Below are 16745 nucleotides of genomic sequence, written 5' to 3' on the forward strand. Positions count from 1 at the left end.
TTGTCTCGTTCCTCTTTTCAGGGGGATGTCACTCAGTTTTTGCCCGTTGAGTATGATGTTGGCTGTGGGTTTGTCATACATGGCCTTCATTATGTTGAGGTAGTTCCCTTCTATCCCCATATTGTTCAGAGTTTTTATCATAAATGGCTGTTGGATCTTGTCAAATAGTTATCTGCAACTATTGAGATGATCATGTTGTTTTTATTCCTCAATTTGTTGATGTGGTGTATCACGTTGCTTGATTCGCGGATGTTGAACCATCCCTGTGTCCCTGATATGAATCCGACCTGATCATGATGTATGATCCTTTTGATGAATTGCTGGATTCGGGTTGCCAAAATTTTGTTGAGAGTTTTTGCATCTATGTTCATCAGTGATATTGGCCTGTAATTCTCCTTTTTTGTGCTATCTTTGTCAGGCTTTGGTATCAGCGTGATGTTGGCCTCATTGAATGTGTTAGGAAGTGTTCCATCCTCCCTAATTTTTTGGAATAGCTTGAAAAGGATAGCTATTAAATCCTCTCTGAAAGTTTGGTAGAATTCCCCAGGAAAGCCATCTGGTCCTGGGGTTTTATTCTTTGGGATGCTTTTGATTGCTGTTTCAATCTCTTTCCTTGTGATTGGTCTGTTCAAATTGCTTCTTCTTGACTAAGCTTTGGGAGATTGTAGGAATCCAAGAATTTATCCATTTCCTCTAGGATATCCATTTTGTTGGCATATAGTTTTTCATAGTATTCTTTCATAATCCATTGTATTTTTGTGGAGTCTGTTATTTCTCCTCTTTCATTTCTGATTCTGTTAATTTGAGCTTTCTCTCTTTTTTTCTTTGGCTAGGGGTTTATCAATTTTATCTATCTTCTCAAAGAATCAGCTCTTTGTTTCATTGATCCTTTCCACTGCCTTTTTTGTTTCAATGGCATTTATTTCTGCTGATTTTTATTATTTCTTTCCTTCTGCTGACTTTGGGCTTTGTTTGTGCTTTCTCTAATTCAGTTAGGTGTAGTTTAAGATTGCTGATTTGGGATTTTTTTTGTTTGTTAAGATGTGTCTGTATTGTGATGAATTTTCCTCTTAATACAGCTTTTGCTGCATCCCGTATGAGTTGGTATGGCATGTTTTCATTTTCATTTGTATCCAGGTATTTTTTGATTTCTTCTTTTATTTCTTCAATGATCCATTGCTTGTTCAATAGCATATTGTTTAGTCTCCACATCCTTGTGCCTTTCTCAGCTTTTTTCTTGCAATTAATTTCTAGCTTCATAGCATTATGATTGGAGAAGATGCTTGTTATTTTTTCAATTTTTTAAAATTTGTAGAGGCTTGCCTGGTTTCCCAACATATGGTCTATCCTTGAGAATGTTCCATGCATGCTTGAGAAGAATGTGTATTCTGCTGTTTTTGGATGGAGTGTTCTATATATGTCTATTGAGTCCAACTGTTTTAGCTTTTCGTTTAGCTCCACTGTTTCCTTGTTGATTTTCTGTCTGGATGATCTGTCCATTGATGTGAGTAGGGTATTGAGGTCCCTTACTATTATTGTGTTATTTTTGTTATCTTCTTTTAGGTTTGTTAGTAGTTGCTTTATGAACTTCGGTGCTCCTGTGTCTGGTGCGTAGATATTTATAAGCGTTATGTCTTCTTGATGAAGTGTCCCTTTGATTACTATATATTGGCCCTCTGTGTCTCTCTTCACCTGCCTTATCTTGAAATCTCTTTTCCCTGATATAAGTATTGTGACACCTGCTTTCTTTTGTTTGCTTTTAGCTTGGAGTATTGTCTTCCACCCCTTCCCTCTGAGCCTGTGTTTGTCCTTGGAGGTGAGGTGTGTTTCCTGGAGGCAACAAATTGTTGGATCTTATTCTTTAATCCATTTTGCCTGTCTGTCTTTTTTTTTTTTGAAGATTTTATTTTATTTTTTTTCATTTCTCTCCCCAAAGCCCCCCAGTACATAGTTGTAAATTCTACGTTGTTGGTCCTTCTAGTTGTGGCATGTGGGATGCTGCCTCAGCGTGGCTTGACGAGCAGTACCATGTCCGCACCCAGGATTCGAACCAACGAAACACTGGGCCGCCTGCAGCGGAGTGCACGAACTCAACCACTTGGCCACGGGGCCAGCCCCGCCTCTCTGTGTCTTTTTATTGGAGAGTTCAGTCTGTTTACATTGAGGGTGATTATTGATGCATGAGGGCTTAATGCCATCATTCTGTTGCTCATTTTCTGATTTTCCTGTGTTTCCTTTGTTTCCCGTCCTGTGTGTTTTAGCCTACCCATTGACTCCTGAATTTTCTTACGCTGGGTTTCTTAGCTTTTTCCTTATTTATGTTTTGTGTCTCTGTTCTGTTTTTTAGTTTAATGGCTACTGTGCAGTTTGTATTCAGAATCTCGTGCATAACCTAGTCCATTTTCTGGTGGTCTCTTACTTCCTTAGCCTAAACTGATTCAGTCCCTTTCCTTCTCCCCTCCTAAATTATTATTTTCATCTGTTATTCCAACTTGTGTTGTGAGTTTGTGGTGAGAGTGATAAGATTGTCTTTGCTTTGGTGATTTCCTTCCCTTTATCCTAATGCTATAGTTGAATATTTGCTATCCTATTCTGGTTCTATCTATTTGTCCCCTTACTCTGTGTTTTGTGACCCCTTTCTGCCTTTTTTTCTTTTTTCAGGTATGAGGACCTTCTTGAGGATTTCTTGTAGCGGGAGTCTCGTGGCTAAAAAGTCCCTTAGCCTTTGTTTGTCTGGAAAAGATTTAATTTCTCCCTCATATCTGAAGGATATTTTTTCTGGATAGAGTATTCTTGGCATAAGATTTTTATCCTTTAAAGTTTTGAATATGTCACTCCAATCTCTCCTAGCTTGTAAGTTTTCTGTAGAGAAATCTGCTGAAAGTCTGATAGGGGTTCCGTTGTAGGTTATTTTCTTCTGCCTTGCTGCCCTGAGTATTCTTTCTTTGTCATTCATTTTTGCCATTTTTACTGCTATATGCCTTGCAGTAGGTCTTTTTACGTTGACAAATCTAGGAGATCTGAAAGCTTCCTCCACACACACTTCTTCCTCAATCCCTAGATTTGGAAAGTTGTCTGCTATTGTGTTCTTGAGCACACTTTCTGCTCCATTTTCCTTTTCCACGCCCTCAGGAACACCGATGTTTCCTAAATTGCATTTTCTCATTGAGTCGTCTATTTCTCTAAGGTTTTCTTCCGTTTTTTTAATTCTTAGTTCTCTTTCTTCCTCTGTCTGGAGCCATTCAACCTCCCTATCTTTGATTATGCTAATTTGCTCCTCTTGCTGTCTACATGGGCATTCAGGGAGTCCGTGCTCTGTTTTATCTGATCCACTGTATTTTTCATCTCTGGTATTTCTGATTGATTCTTCTTTATAGTTTCAGTCTCTTTTGTGAAGTAACTCCAGAACTCGTTGACTTGTTTCTCTATATTTCCCTTTACCTCATTGAGTTTTTTGATGATGGCTATTCTGAATTCCTTGTCACTTAGTTTACCTATTTCCAAGTCCTCAGGACGTAATTCTGTGTTTTTATTGTTTTCCTTTTGGTCTGGAGCTTTTATAAATTGCTGGATAGTAGAGGAGAGGTTTTTGCGCATAATGCTATTATTCAATTGCAGTTACATCCTGTCGCCACTAGATGGGGGTCGAGAGCAGCACATTCTCAGCCGTCTGCCTTAAGCCCAATGGCGGTGTGCAGTGTGGGTTGGGGGAGGAGGGGCACTTTCTATCATGCCCCAACCTGGATTCGGATCAGCTCTCGCTCTCTGGTTTCCTGGGGCCCTGGCTTGATGGGGTCCCCGCATGTGAAAGCTTTCCCCCATTAGAGAGTTTCCACTGCATGGGCGGTGGGAGTCATAGATGATACCCTGGACTGTGGCCCCTACCCTGCTGCTTCCCTCACCCACAGCAGCGATCCCAGTCTCTAGGGGAGGGAGTGAAGTTCTCTCTTACCCAGTTCCAGCTCCTCTGAGGGCAGCTCCAGCCTCTCTGCCCTCCGTCATTTGGCTGCTGTGGGTCTCTGATGATTTCTGTGCTATTAGGATGTTTTTGGTTGGAATGCAGTTGCTCCTTTTGGTTGTAATTTGGAGGGGAGAGAGTGCCAGGGGAGCTCACTCCGCCATGTTGCTGATGTCACTCCTGTCTATTAATTCTTAATAGGGCCCTTGCTATGTTCAAAACATATATTCTGTGGTTACCTTATTTAAAGTTCATCATATGTTGGGAAGCAGTATGATGTTAATAACAGAATTAAAATGTGTCTTGAAGCTGTGGTCTTCTACGCTGCTAGCTTCTTGTGCTGTTCAGTGACTCATTTAACTTCTTGAGTCCTTGTAAAATGTCCTCATGTTCCCTGTCAGGTTTTTAAACTGAAATTGTATGGAGAATATTTCTGTGTTTGTGTTTTTCTTGGGAAGATTCAGTTATTTTTCTTTCTCAAAGTTGTCTGGGATACACCAGAAAATAAGAAATCACTTGCAATTAAACCAATAATTTAATCTAGTAAAGTTGTTCTTTTTTAAAGTGTGTTTCCTATGTTGTTTTTCTTTGCTTTCCATTAAAAGACTAGATAGTAAACAGGCTGCATGTTATCATCAATGGCCTTGTCCCATCTTATAAGTTTATAAATCCTCATTCTTCCCTTTGCTCATTCTACTTTGCTTATCGTATGAATTAGAATAGTATAAATAACACTTGAATAGCTTATAATTTAGTACCTGAAACATATTTTTAAAAACTTCTGTCAATGCGTTTAGTAAGCCATTGGGAAATTATATATTCTCACCTTGATTTCCTTCTCTTTTCAGGAATTTAGCGGTTATGTTCAACAAGTGAAGTATGCAACGACGAGAATACAAGCTGCCATGCCGAGAATCTATGAGCTCGCAGCTGGAGGCACTGCTGTCGGTACTGGTTTGAATACTAGAATTGGCTTTGCAGAAAAGGTTGCTGCCAAAGTGGCTGCACTCACAGGTCAGTGATAATGTGAACTATTACTCGTTTTCGTTATACTAGTCCATATAGTTTCTAGGTATTTCTGCTTTGAGTTCTTGTGAATTTAAAGTTAAAAGTAATATTTTCCCATCAAACATGTTTTGCTTCTATTTCAGAAGTTGTAATTTTTATCCTTGTGTTTTTTAAAAGTTTTCCATCTGTGAGTTCATGTAGCCTGTGTTTAAAATCACCAAATGCTAGCTTTGTTTATTATCTGGTACTATTCAGTTGTTTTCTCTTTTTCTCTCTGATGCTCCTTTTCAAAGCAGGCAGAATCAACTGATGGTTGGGAAATTCTTTTGAGTGATAAATATGTTACAGATACTGACAGACTTAATTTCTTTTTTTACTGTGGCATGCTGAGATATTTCTTTGAGTTAGTGACCTTTTTGAATCCTGTCTTTCCCTTAGTAGAATACATGCTCTCGATCATGATAACTATTATCAGAGACAAGTTATCTTCAGAAAACTCTTATTAAGGTGCAGATATTAGCAAAGGATGATTGGAGAGATAATTATACAGTGCTCCTTACTGCTTACTAGCAGCGATTTGTTTTTTGATCAAATTTTAATCGAGAAGAACTGTATTATAGGATTTAGAATATGTGGATCTTTAAAATTTTGAACATGGGAGAGGTTGGCTGAGAATGTCCGACTCATTTTGGCTCTTACACTCTCGGAATCTTGTGGGCCCCCGGCCAGAGGAGAGAGTGGAACAGCCTAAGATGAGGGAAAAGTTGCGCTGGGAAAGGAGTGTGGGGTAAAGCGGAGTGATTTACCTGGTCTTCATCTTCACTCGGGAGCCGTCTGGTGTCATACACGTGTGTTTGCAGGCAGCTACTGTTTTTTTCTTTCAACATATTTATGGTACTTAGTTTTGCATCCTTTATATGTGCTAGTATCTATCACCAGATTCTTTGTGCTCCTTGAGGACTTCTTAAAGAAATGTAGACAAAGCTTGAGTCCTACACATTTTTCCTGAAGTAAAATTTTTATTTTGTTCTGTTTTTGCTTTTCATATACTGGAACTTTCTTTTTAACTCGTTGATACTAGGAAAACATGTACTTTTACCTATTAACTCCTGTAAGTTATCTTTTTTCCCAGGCTTGCCCTTCGTCACAGCTCCGAATAAATTTGAAGCTCTGGCTGCTCATGATGCTTTGGTTGAACTCAGTGGAGCCATGAACACTACCGCTTGCAGTCTGATGAAGATAGCAAATGATATTCGATTTCTGGGTTCTGGTCCTCGCTCCGGTCTGGGAGAACTGATCTTGCCTGAAAATGAACCAGGAAGCAGTATTATGCCAGGTAATCACACAGCTGGTCAATGTGAGAACAGGAGGCTGACTAGAACCCAGGCATTCTCACTGATGGAGCATGTCTCCTTTTGTTTAACGTGCTCCAGAGATGATGGGGACAGGTGCAGCACATGGATTCCAGAATGTCTTTGTGGGCCCCTTTTCATTAGAACTTCTAGGAATATCACCCACTAATATAGGATAAAAGAATTTTAGTTAGCAGCATGTGTTTTAATTTCCACATTAGGAAATATGGAATAGTTCTGCCTTTCACAATCAAAAGCAAAAAGAGTTCTAGAACAGGCCATTAAAATGATTGCATAAAATGCAGCGGTTAAGCGTGCACATTTCGCTTTGGCGGCCTGGGGTTTGCTGGTTCAGATCCCAGGTGCGGACATGGCACCACCTGGCAAGCCATCCTGTGGCAGGCATCCCACATATAAAGTAGGGGAAGATGGGCACGGATGTTAGCTCAGGGCCAGTCTTCTTCAGAAAAAAGAGGAAGATTAGCAGCTGTTAGCTCAGGGCTAATGTTCCTCGGGATGGGGAAACAGATCAGTATGGCTGAGGCCAGCCTGATGGTATAGTGGTAAAGTTCGTGCTCTGCCTTTGGCAGCCCCGGGATTCACCAGTTCAGATCCTGGGCATGGCCCTAGCATTGCTCATCAAGCCATGCTGTGGCAGGTGTCCTACATATAAAATAGAAGAGGAAGATGGGCACAGATGTTAACTCAGGGCCAATCTTCCACAGCAGAAAGAGGAGGATTGGCAGCAGATGTTAGCTCAGGGCTAATCTTCCCCCCCAAAAAAACGAGTTATACCAAATGCCTCTTATTTCATTTTTTGCTTTGAGTTTTGGCCTGTGAGATGGGGGAAATGACACGGACATTTGATGTCTGGATCCTAGCAAGTCATTTACAGACTCACACGATGTTCACTGAATCCAGTGGAGAAGTGTGAGCAGTGCTGTCAGATGAATGTGGCTGGGTGAACAGTGCCGTTCAAGGAGTGACTAAGGTGGTGACTTCAGACGGGAGCCTATCTTGGTCCAAGCTGAAGGGCTCTGTCCCTTCACCATGTTACTGCTGACTGAGGCTAAGGGCAGAGAATGCGTGCTGATCATACTGGTGGATGACGAAGCTGAGAAGACAGAATCGAGATTCATGAAGCCCTCTCTAGGTTGGACTGAAACTAACGAGGTGACTTCCAATGGTGAAAGAGAAAGATCTGACTGTAGATTCTTTTAAATCCGCGTGTGTGTAGAATAAGAAGAGATCTGTTTTAAAGTACTTCATGTTGAAAAATGACGTGATTTTAGTTGATTGCAAATTCAGAGTGATTGCCTGGAGAAGAGAAATGCAGCGTCACAGATAAGGAAATAATCTTCTCAGTGTGTTGCCTTGTGCTGACAGAGAATCTGGGATGTTTGGTTCCAACTTGAGCTTGTCGGAGGAGTGTTCCCAGGGTGCTGGGTTCTGGAGACTCATGATGAATAGAATTCCAGCTTCGTGTCAGCCCCCCTGAGAAGCCTTGCAGGCGTCAGTGGGTGCCTCTTGTGAGTGCTCCCATGGCCACCTGCACGGCTCTGTGTTGACTGCTTGTCCGTTGTGATTGAGCAGCTCTCCTCAGCTTCCAGGTTCTGCGAGGGCAGGGTCTGCATCTTCCTCACTCAACGTTGTATATTCAGTGCCTGGCTCCATAGGTATTTCTAGAATTAGTGAAAGCCATGAAGGTGGAGAGCACTGTGTTTAATGTGTAGCTGTACTCATTAGCCGTTGGATGATTCAGTTTGTGGCTCCTCGTCCCGCTTCCCTTGGTTGGCTGGTTTTGTTAATCAGCACTGGTGGCTCGGCCTTGCTTTATTATGTCTTACTTTATTTAATGGGGTTAGCTTTCCATCCTTTCTTGATTATTTGGCGTAAAACCTAATCTTACCTGATCCTTGAAGCCATGAGTGTTTGATGTGGGATCTTTCCCTGTTGGTTTTCTTGAAGGCAAGGTGAACCCTACCCAGTGTGAAGCCATGACCATGGTTGCAGCCCAAGTCATGGGGAACCACGTCGCTGTTACCGTTGGAGGCAGCAATGGACATTTTGAGTTGAATGTTTTCAAGCCAATGATGGTAAGCTTTAAGTTTGATTTTTAATTGTTTTTGACTGAAGGCTAATTGTCTTGGTTTTTGTCTTTCATAGAGGTTTCTAGAGATTCCGCATTGGGTACTTGAGTGACACATAAGTAGCAAGTGGAGGTCAAGCATATATTAATGTTAGAGGATTATCTTGGATATTTAATTAGGTGACTTTTAGCTGAAGTAATTTGGTAGTTTCCTTTCTTTTATTAGGAAGAAAAATTCTGGAAGTAGAGCCTGGGTTCCTTCCTTGTCCCTCGCCGCTGAGGATGCCAGTGGCTAGAAATAAGTTCAAGTCTCCTCAGTTTAAAACAATAAGCCCTCCCTCAACCCCGTCCCCTTGTGCTGCTGCCACCTTCTTCCCTCCAGCGGCAGACTTCGCGCAAGAATAGCCCAGATGCGCTTTCCCTCGCGCAGCAGTCTCTCCTCCGCTCACGCTTGAGTCGCTCTCGCAGTGCTTGTGACCTCCTCTGTCCAGCAGACCTGCCGTGGCTCTACCAACGTCTGACCTGACGCTGCTCCGGAGATGCTCTCCGTCCTCGGTTTCCTCCGCACTTTCTCTGCAGTTCTCGTCTCTCCCCGTCTCAGGGTTTTCATTGGTTTCACCTCATCTGCATACCTGGAAAACGTTATTGTGTCCTCTAAAACTGTTCTTGTTCCTTCACCTTTGTGAAGATGGACCAGGATGGCGTCATCTTTCATCCAGGGTTCCCAGCTTCAGAAAGTGGAGCTGACGGCATTTGGAGTCCTTGATTTGTGTGAAGTGTTGTATCTGAAATATGCTGGAGGCTTACTTCCAGTTTGTATCTGGTATAAAGTCTGATTTTAATTTGATAAGAACACTCAAATGACAGATGTTAAGTGTGTTCATTCAGTGTATTCGTCAAATATTTATTGAGCGCTAGTCTGTATCAGACACTGTACTGAGTGCTGATGATAGAACAATAAACAGGACAGACTTTTTGCCCTCCTGGAATGTACATTGTAGTGGAAAACAGAAGACAGACCAAAGCAGAGCTCAGACCCGTAAGACACTTTCAGGTCAGATTCCAGACAGAGAACACCAGCTGCCTGGCAAATAACGGTGCATAACAAATGTCTTCGTGATCTTTTTTTTTTAAAAACAAAAATCTGTTTTTTGTCTTTAATACAAAATACATCAAGATAATCACTTTGCCTTATGATAAAGTCATTAGCATCAAATTAAACCTTGAAGTTCTGTCCCTTCTACTAGAGTCCATTGTTGGGAGTATAGTTTTCAGACCCTGGAGTTTTAGACCAAAAGAGATTAGGTTGTGGATATATCTTTATACATAGTGGAAATGTTACCAAAAGGAAAAAAAATGTTGGAGTAAACTAGTTGATTTCACACTGGTTTTAAATATTGTTATTTTAAAGTGACCGTGGCTAAAACGGTGGTGATCGTTAAGAGCTGGGAGCTCGGCCTTCGCTGATGGCCTTGCGCACACGGGGCTTTCTGACCTCTGCGTCTTTGCTTCCCTTCCTCTGCACGGAGGATTCCTTTTCCATCTCCGGCTGTTGAAGTCCTCTCCAGCAAATGGAACTTCACCAGTGCACCCACCTGGAGTTAATTTCTCTGTCTCTGTGCTCTCTAACATTTCGGACCTGTGTTTTATAACACCACAGGCCGTATTGTGTTTTAGTTATTTATATTTATGGCTTTTCACCTCTTAGATTTCTGTGTCCTCAGATGTTCATAATTTCTTTTCATGCTTGTTTTCTTGGGTATGGTGCCTTACAAGTTGTGGGAATACTGTGTGTTTATCAAGTTATATGTTCATTGATGAACAGCAAATAATATAAGTTATCGAACACAAAAAAATGTTAGGCTTAATAATTCTCTTTGTCTCTGCCATAGATTAAAAATGTGTTACACTCAGCCAGACTGCTGGGGGATGCGGCAGTTTCCTTCACAGAAAACTGCGTGGTGGGAATCCAGGCCAACACGGAGAGGATCAGCAAGCTCATGAGCGAATCCCTGATGTTGGTGACAGCTCTTAATCCTCATATAGGTAAGGGTTTTTAGGAATAATAGTTATTTTGAATACAAAATAAAACTGAAAAACATTTGAGGCTACTGGGTCAGTGTTTGTGAACAACAGATTCCTTTTGGACACTGTTTCAGTAAAACCTGTTTAAAATATTTGAAATTGTGTTAAAAGAGTATATATGTATAACTTTTATGGTGTCATAGTTCTTTCAAAAGATTGATTATGTTTCATTTTATAAGAAATGTGGTAAATTCAGAAGTAGTAGTTCAAATTTATTTTAATTTTAATGGAATCCAGATGCTTCGTATTCAGGGAGATACTTGGGAAAGGTCCTCCCGTTGGTCATGTCACTAGGGGGCACTGGGTGGTTAGCAGTGGGAATGAATTCACTTTCTGCCTTATCCAGATGCTCTGCTGCGCTTTGTTTCTGTTGTTTCATTCAATTCAGAAATGGAAAGTTACCAATTAAAACAAAGGAAAAAGTGTTAAATATTCATTGCTTGTAGAGAAAGGGGGGCAATGCAAATATTTTATCTAAAACCATGGCTTTTGTATTGCAAGCCTTTTCTAGAATTGTAAATATTTCATTATGTAAATTCAAACGTATCGACTTGGATTGTAGACGGGCCCTAGTGGCTATTAAGTACACTGTTTGGAGGCGTTCGCTGCATTATGTTATGCTGGTCAGCAGCCTTTTCCCACCGTCTCCTCTCCTTACTGCTCAGTCGAGGCTGTGAACATGCTCTTCGATTTTCTACGCTAGAACAAGGCATGGTGCAGCCATTTGGCATGATTTGGTGACTGCTTTAAAACGTTCTTGCTTCTGTAATCCTGAACTTTCAAGCAGATTTTATGTTCTTGGCTTCACATCTGCTTCAATTTCAGTTTCATGAAGTTGAAGCTCATTTGACCCCTTCAGGTGGCTCTGAGCCCAGTGTGACACCTGCTTTTTGGTGTAGTATTGAGATTGGTCATGGTATTTTGATCCTTTTAAAATTATTGTACGTCAGCATTCAGCTGGAGGAACCCAAAACCTCGTGTGACGGATGTTTCATCACATCTGTACTTCAGAACTTGTTGCCAAAACATTTAGATTAGAGGTGCTCCTGAAACTGAGGGATTGATAAGTCTTATCAATTGAACGTGAGGTAAAGGCCCTGCAGGGACAAGCGGGCACATGGCACCTTACAGTGACGGCAGGAGCCTCGCAACGCCACAGCCGGGGCCCTGTTTGTGCTCGTGTGTAACCGGCTGATTGGTCATTGGAGAAGAGAACTGAAGGTGGTCAGCATAATGCTCAGACTTCCCTGTCATCTTTAACAAAAAATGACGGAATATCTAATATTGACCCCAAAGGTTTAATGTGAGAATTCTTTCTCAAAGTTACTCTGATCGGTAAGTGCCCTTTTCAGCATGTTTGGAATTCACAAATTCAGTTAAGTAATGAAAGTGACTATGCCCGTAATTTGTTTCGTGGGTGGTTGATAACTGCATTCTGACACATGGTGTCTTGCTTGGTTGATGATCACAGTGCCTCAGCTGGCTTCTTCCCTCTCATCACAGTCTTCTGATCTTAGGGTGTTTTTTTCTTCCTCCTTCATTGGTTTCATTTTCACTTTTTCTGTTCTTTCTTTTGCCTTCTGACATATATTTTTTTTGATTGCTGAAGTATAGTTGACATGCAATATTTTATTAGTTTCAAGTGTACAACATAGTGATTCAGTATTTACATACGTTACAGAGTGATCCCCCTGGTAAGACTGGTAGCCATCTGTCATCATACAAAGTTATTACAATATTGTTGACTGTATTCCCCATGTTGTGCGTTACATCCCCACGACTCACTGACTGAGGACTGGACGTTCGTACCTCTTAATCCCCTTCACCTATCTCACCCTTCCCCGCAACCCCCTCCCCTCTGGCAACCCCCCATTTGTTCTCTGTATGGATGAGTCTGTTTCTGTTTTGTTTTGTTTATTCACTAGATTTCACTAGATTTCATACAATATTATTCTTTGTATGTCTGAGTTTTTTCACTTAGCATAATGCCCTCTAGATCCATCCATGTTGTCACAAATGGCAAGCTTTCATTCTTTTTTATGGCTGAGTAATATTCCTTGTTTATGTCTATACACCACATCTTCTTTATCCATTCATCTATTGATGGACACTTAGGTTGCAACATCACTAATCATCAGGAAATGCAAATCAAAACCACAATGAGACATCACCTTACACCTGTTAGAATGGCTGTCATCAAAAAGACAAGAAATAAGAAGTGTTGGCGCAGATGTGGAGAAAAGAATGCACTGTTGTGGGAGTGTAAATTGGTGTAGCCACTGTGGAAAACAGTATGGAGTTTCCTTGAGGAATGAAAAATAGAACTAGCCGTATGATCCAGTGATTCCACTCTGACTTTTTTTTAAATTACATTAAATCAAGACAACTTGCAGAACTTCCCTGCCCCTTTATTAATTCTAAAAGCAGGTAACTCCAAAGTAAATGGTACAGCTGTGATCTGGTGGACAAGGATGTCTTTATGCTAAAACTTCCCCGCCTGTATCCTTGTGTGTCTGGGAAGAGCAGGGTGTGCAGTGCTGAGCAGGGAGGAGCTGTCAGCAGCGGCTCTGGAGGTGGCTCCCCCCAGCGCCCCGCCGACCCCCTCTCGGGAGAAGGCTGCCGTCCTCCTTGGTCCTTGGCACGCAGTGCCGGTTTTCCGTAGTGCTGCAGCGTTGAGCTTCTTAGTGCTTTGTTAGAAAGAGAATTGGTTCTGGTTAAACATGTTGTCTGAAACAACACTTATTTATATTACTCAGATGTATATTTTTATGTCTTGCTGCTGTAGTGTTTTCGTTTTATTTCCCCTGTGAAAATATCTGAGTGAGTAGGCAATTTCTGTTTGGAAATGAGTCTTTTGTAGAAAGTGAGGTATGTTTAAGTCTTTATTACTTAAGAAAAGTAAAGGATTTATTCTATATAAGAAATGACAACTATCAAGATAATCACTGTTAAATATTTTTAAGATTAAAAAATGTTACTTAAGAGTATCAATATCAATACCTTTTGCTTTAGAAAACCAAATTTCACTCCTAACGCCTAATTGCCTCTTGATTTTTTCTTCAGGGTATGACAAGGCAGCAAAGATTGCTAAGACGGCACACAAGAATGGGTCAACCTTAAAGGCAACTGCCGTGGAGCTTGGCTATCTCACGGCGGAGCAGTTTGATGAGTGGGTAAAGCCCAAGGACATGCTGGGTCCACAGTGATGTCAGTGAATTTGTAATAAAAATAATGTATGAGATAAAAAATGAAACAGACTCCTTACAGTTCTTAAACAATCATGGATTAGTTTGAAAGGGAACTACTGTTGAACTTGACTGTCTCCAGCAGAGCAGTTTTGTCCGTGTATAAAACCCAGGATGCGCTAGATGCCCAGGGAATTTAAAAAGTGTACAATGAAATAATTAAATTGTATAGAATCAAAAAGAAAATGGACTCATTTTCTTTTATGCTAATTGACTTGTATTACACTTGACTCTCTGGTTTTTGTGTACATCACTTCATATGTTTTATAAAAGAGCCAGATCAATTTTTCAAGAGTTTTTAATTTTTTTGGTCGGTAGTGTTTTAAAAAATTTCCCTGTAGTAAAAAAGTATTTATCTCATTCCCACATCATGTCATCAGATATGTTTTACTTTCCTAAAGTAAGCTGAGCAAGCACTCACCCTTCTGAGTGGGGATGTCAATGTGCGCACGCATATACATGTACATATATCCAGTAGGAAATAGGGTAGGTGAAAAAATTAGGACCGATATATTCTATGTGCTGATTACACACATACCTCCTGACCTTATTCCACTTATCGTAGAAAGGCTGGAAAGACTTTGGGTTGGTTAAGAATATAGGACGTGGATTGGAAAGGACCAGGGGAGCCTGAAGCTTGGAGAGAAAGGAAGGGTGTTGTGAAAGTGAGCCTTGCTCAGCATCTCTGTGTGCGCCAGTGCCAGGGCTTTTCAGCGGGAATTCATTCTGCTCAACCTCAGGGCATTTGAATCGCAGTTCTGGGGATATCCAACCTAGGTTGATCCAAACCAAGCTAAGGTAGAACCAGCTTCGACTGTGTAAGGAGTTGGGACGATGTGGTTTGTTCTTTTTCCCCCTTCCACATATACAATAAATAACAGAACCATGGAGAGATTCCTACTGCTGAAGCATCTCCTCTAGGAGTAGTGCCCTACAAGTTTGTTTAAAAAAATGGGATGCTTACCCCTGATATTTACTCTTGGAAGATGTCGCATTGACACCAACTCCTTGTGGTCTTTGGAAGGTAGCAAGCATATATAGCATTTAACAGCATAGTTAAAACAAAAGTTTTAGAAACATTGCGCTGAAAGATGAAATTATTCTTATAACTAACCTCTTAAGCTTAAATGGGCACTCTTTTTTACTTACAAAGAGTTTCGAACATTTTTGGGGTAATTGTGCAGCCTGTAGGATCTCATCTGTAGACCTCGCAATATTGCTTTTGCTAGTGTTTTTCCTGTGGTGGTGATGGGGTGTATGTGCGATTTGTTTTACCAGAAAGCATGCTTTCCCTTAGCCTATTTTGTTTAAAAAAAGATTTTTATTGGGAGAAATCATAAAATCAGATTGGTTGGCACTGCCAGGAACACAACCACCGACTGGGCCACTTCAGTAGTTCTGGAGCTTGATGACGCTGGATGTTTTGCCTTAGCAGGCAGCCTCAGCCTGAACAGGCTGTCATTGGAGGGCTCAATGGGAGACGCCACCGCTTAGGTGATAAAGATAGCAGCAGATGAAGTTCGCGCCTGCACCGGTCTCTGCGCAGCTGTCGACTGCGTCCTGGCGTGCTAAAAGCCGTCAGTGAGTCCTTGGAGCTGACAGTTGTCTGATGTTGGTGAAGTAAACGGCGCTTTACGATGTCATCCTAAATAAGGGTTTGAGAATTTCCCATTGGAGGGTTGTCCTGAAAGTCAGCTTCCATGTTTTTACACTGGGGGCATTTTGGTCTCCCAGGGGCCATTTGACAATGTCTAGAGACAGTTTTGATTATGACAATTGGGGAAGGGGTGCTATTAGCATCTAGTGGGTGGAGGCCAGAGATGTTGCTAAGCATCCTGTAATGCACAGGACAGCCCCCACAACAAAGAATTTTCCAGCCCAGGATGTCAATAGTGCCGAGATTGAGAAACTTAAACCCAGAAAGTGTTATCTCTGGAGATGCTCACCATTTAGTTAGGCTCCTACCTGCTTGTATGCATGTGTGTCGTGGAGTTGCAGTGACTTTATTGATTGAAACCACAAGGTGTCTTAGATGTGAGCATGAACAGAGAAGTTTTAATGAAACATTGATTGATCACAGTGCTCATACCTTGGAATGACCTGTTCTCAGCAATATATCCAAAGATTCGTGCTGGATAAACATGAAGAGAGTCAAGGATTTGGAAAAACATCAGGTAAATATGTTTAAGATGGACACAAAAACAATCCTTCAGTCCCTGTGAGCAAACATGTAGAAGGACAAGAGGCTTTCTTGAGCCAACACACTTCAGAGGAAGAAAGTTATGGGACTTAGGAACTCATGTAAGTCTGAAACTACCCTCAGCTTGACACACAGAAGCGGCAGGGAAATTCATAGAAAGCCACAGGTCAAATTTACTCATTTAACTGTCTAGTTTGGTTGATGGAAAAAATATCTATTTATAAAAATTATGAGAATATTTCATACTCAAACATTTTAAAGATCATGCTGTTGAATATGGCAATGCCATACCTTTCTCTTCACTGTCCTTTTGGTCTGTAACTACAGCAGCAAGAAATCTGGAAGAGACAAGTTTAATGTTTTCCAAAAATAAGGATAAGATTAAAACTGGTAAACTAAAGCGAATTACAGTCATGTGTCACTTAACGACAGGGATACATTCTGAGAAATGAGTTATTAGATGATTTTGTCGTGCAAACATCAGAGTGTGTGCTTACACAGACCTAGATGGCATAGCCTACTGCACGCCTAGGCTGTATGTTATTACTCTGATGGGACCACTGTCATATGTGGTTTGTCATTGAAGGAAACTTCGTTACACAGCACATGACTAGTCTGGGTTTTTTTTAAAGCACATTCATTTAAATTGGCCATTTAGCAACTGGCTTTTGAGCAACTGACCTGGAGCTGCTACTACCTGCCATCTGGGTGAGGAGAAAGAAGCTGCTGATTATTGTCCCCTGTTTGTGATGTCAGGAAGCAGAGCATTGAGATCACAAAACACCAGTGTGGAGCCAGGCATCTGAGG

At 41.2% G+C, this 16745-nt stretch overlaps 1 protein-coding gene across 1 annotated transcript in view; it reads left to right on the forward strand.

Moving 5' to 3' along the window:
• Positions 1–13740, forward strand: part of FH (fumarate hydratase) — a 33867-nt gene extending 20127 nt beyond the window's left edge. Inside the window, exons 6-10 of the mRNA XM_023632800.2 lie at positions 4807–4972; positions 6099–6302; positions 8287–8414; positions 10300–10453; positions 13556–13740. Coding sequence (XP_023488568.2) covers positions 4807–4972; positions 6099–6302; positions 8287–8414; positions 10300–10453; positions 13556–13698 — 795 coding nt within the window. The 3' untranslated portion in view covers positions 13699–13740. The remainder of the gene's footprint in view (positions 1–4806; positions 4973–6098; positions 6303–8286; positions 8415–10299; positions 10454–13555) is intronic.
• Positions 13741–16745: the final 3005 nt, after the last annotated feature.

The sequence above is a fragment of the Equus caballus genome, chromosome 30 (genome assembly GCF_041296265.1).
Source record: "Equus caballus isolate H_3958 breed thoroughbred chromosome 30, TB-T2T, whole genome shotgun sequence".
Taxonomy (NCBI): Eukaryota; Metazoa; Chordata; class Mammalia; order Perissodactyla; family Equidae; genus Equus; species Equus caballus.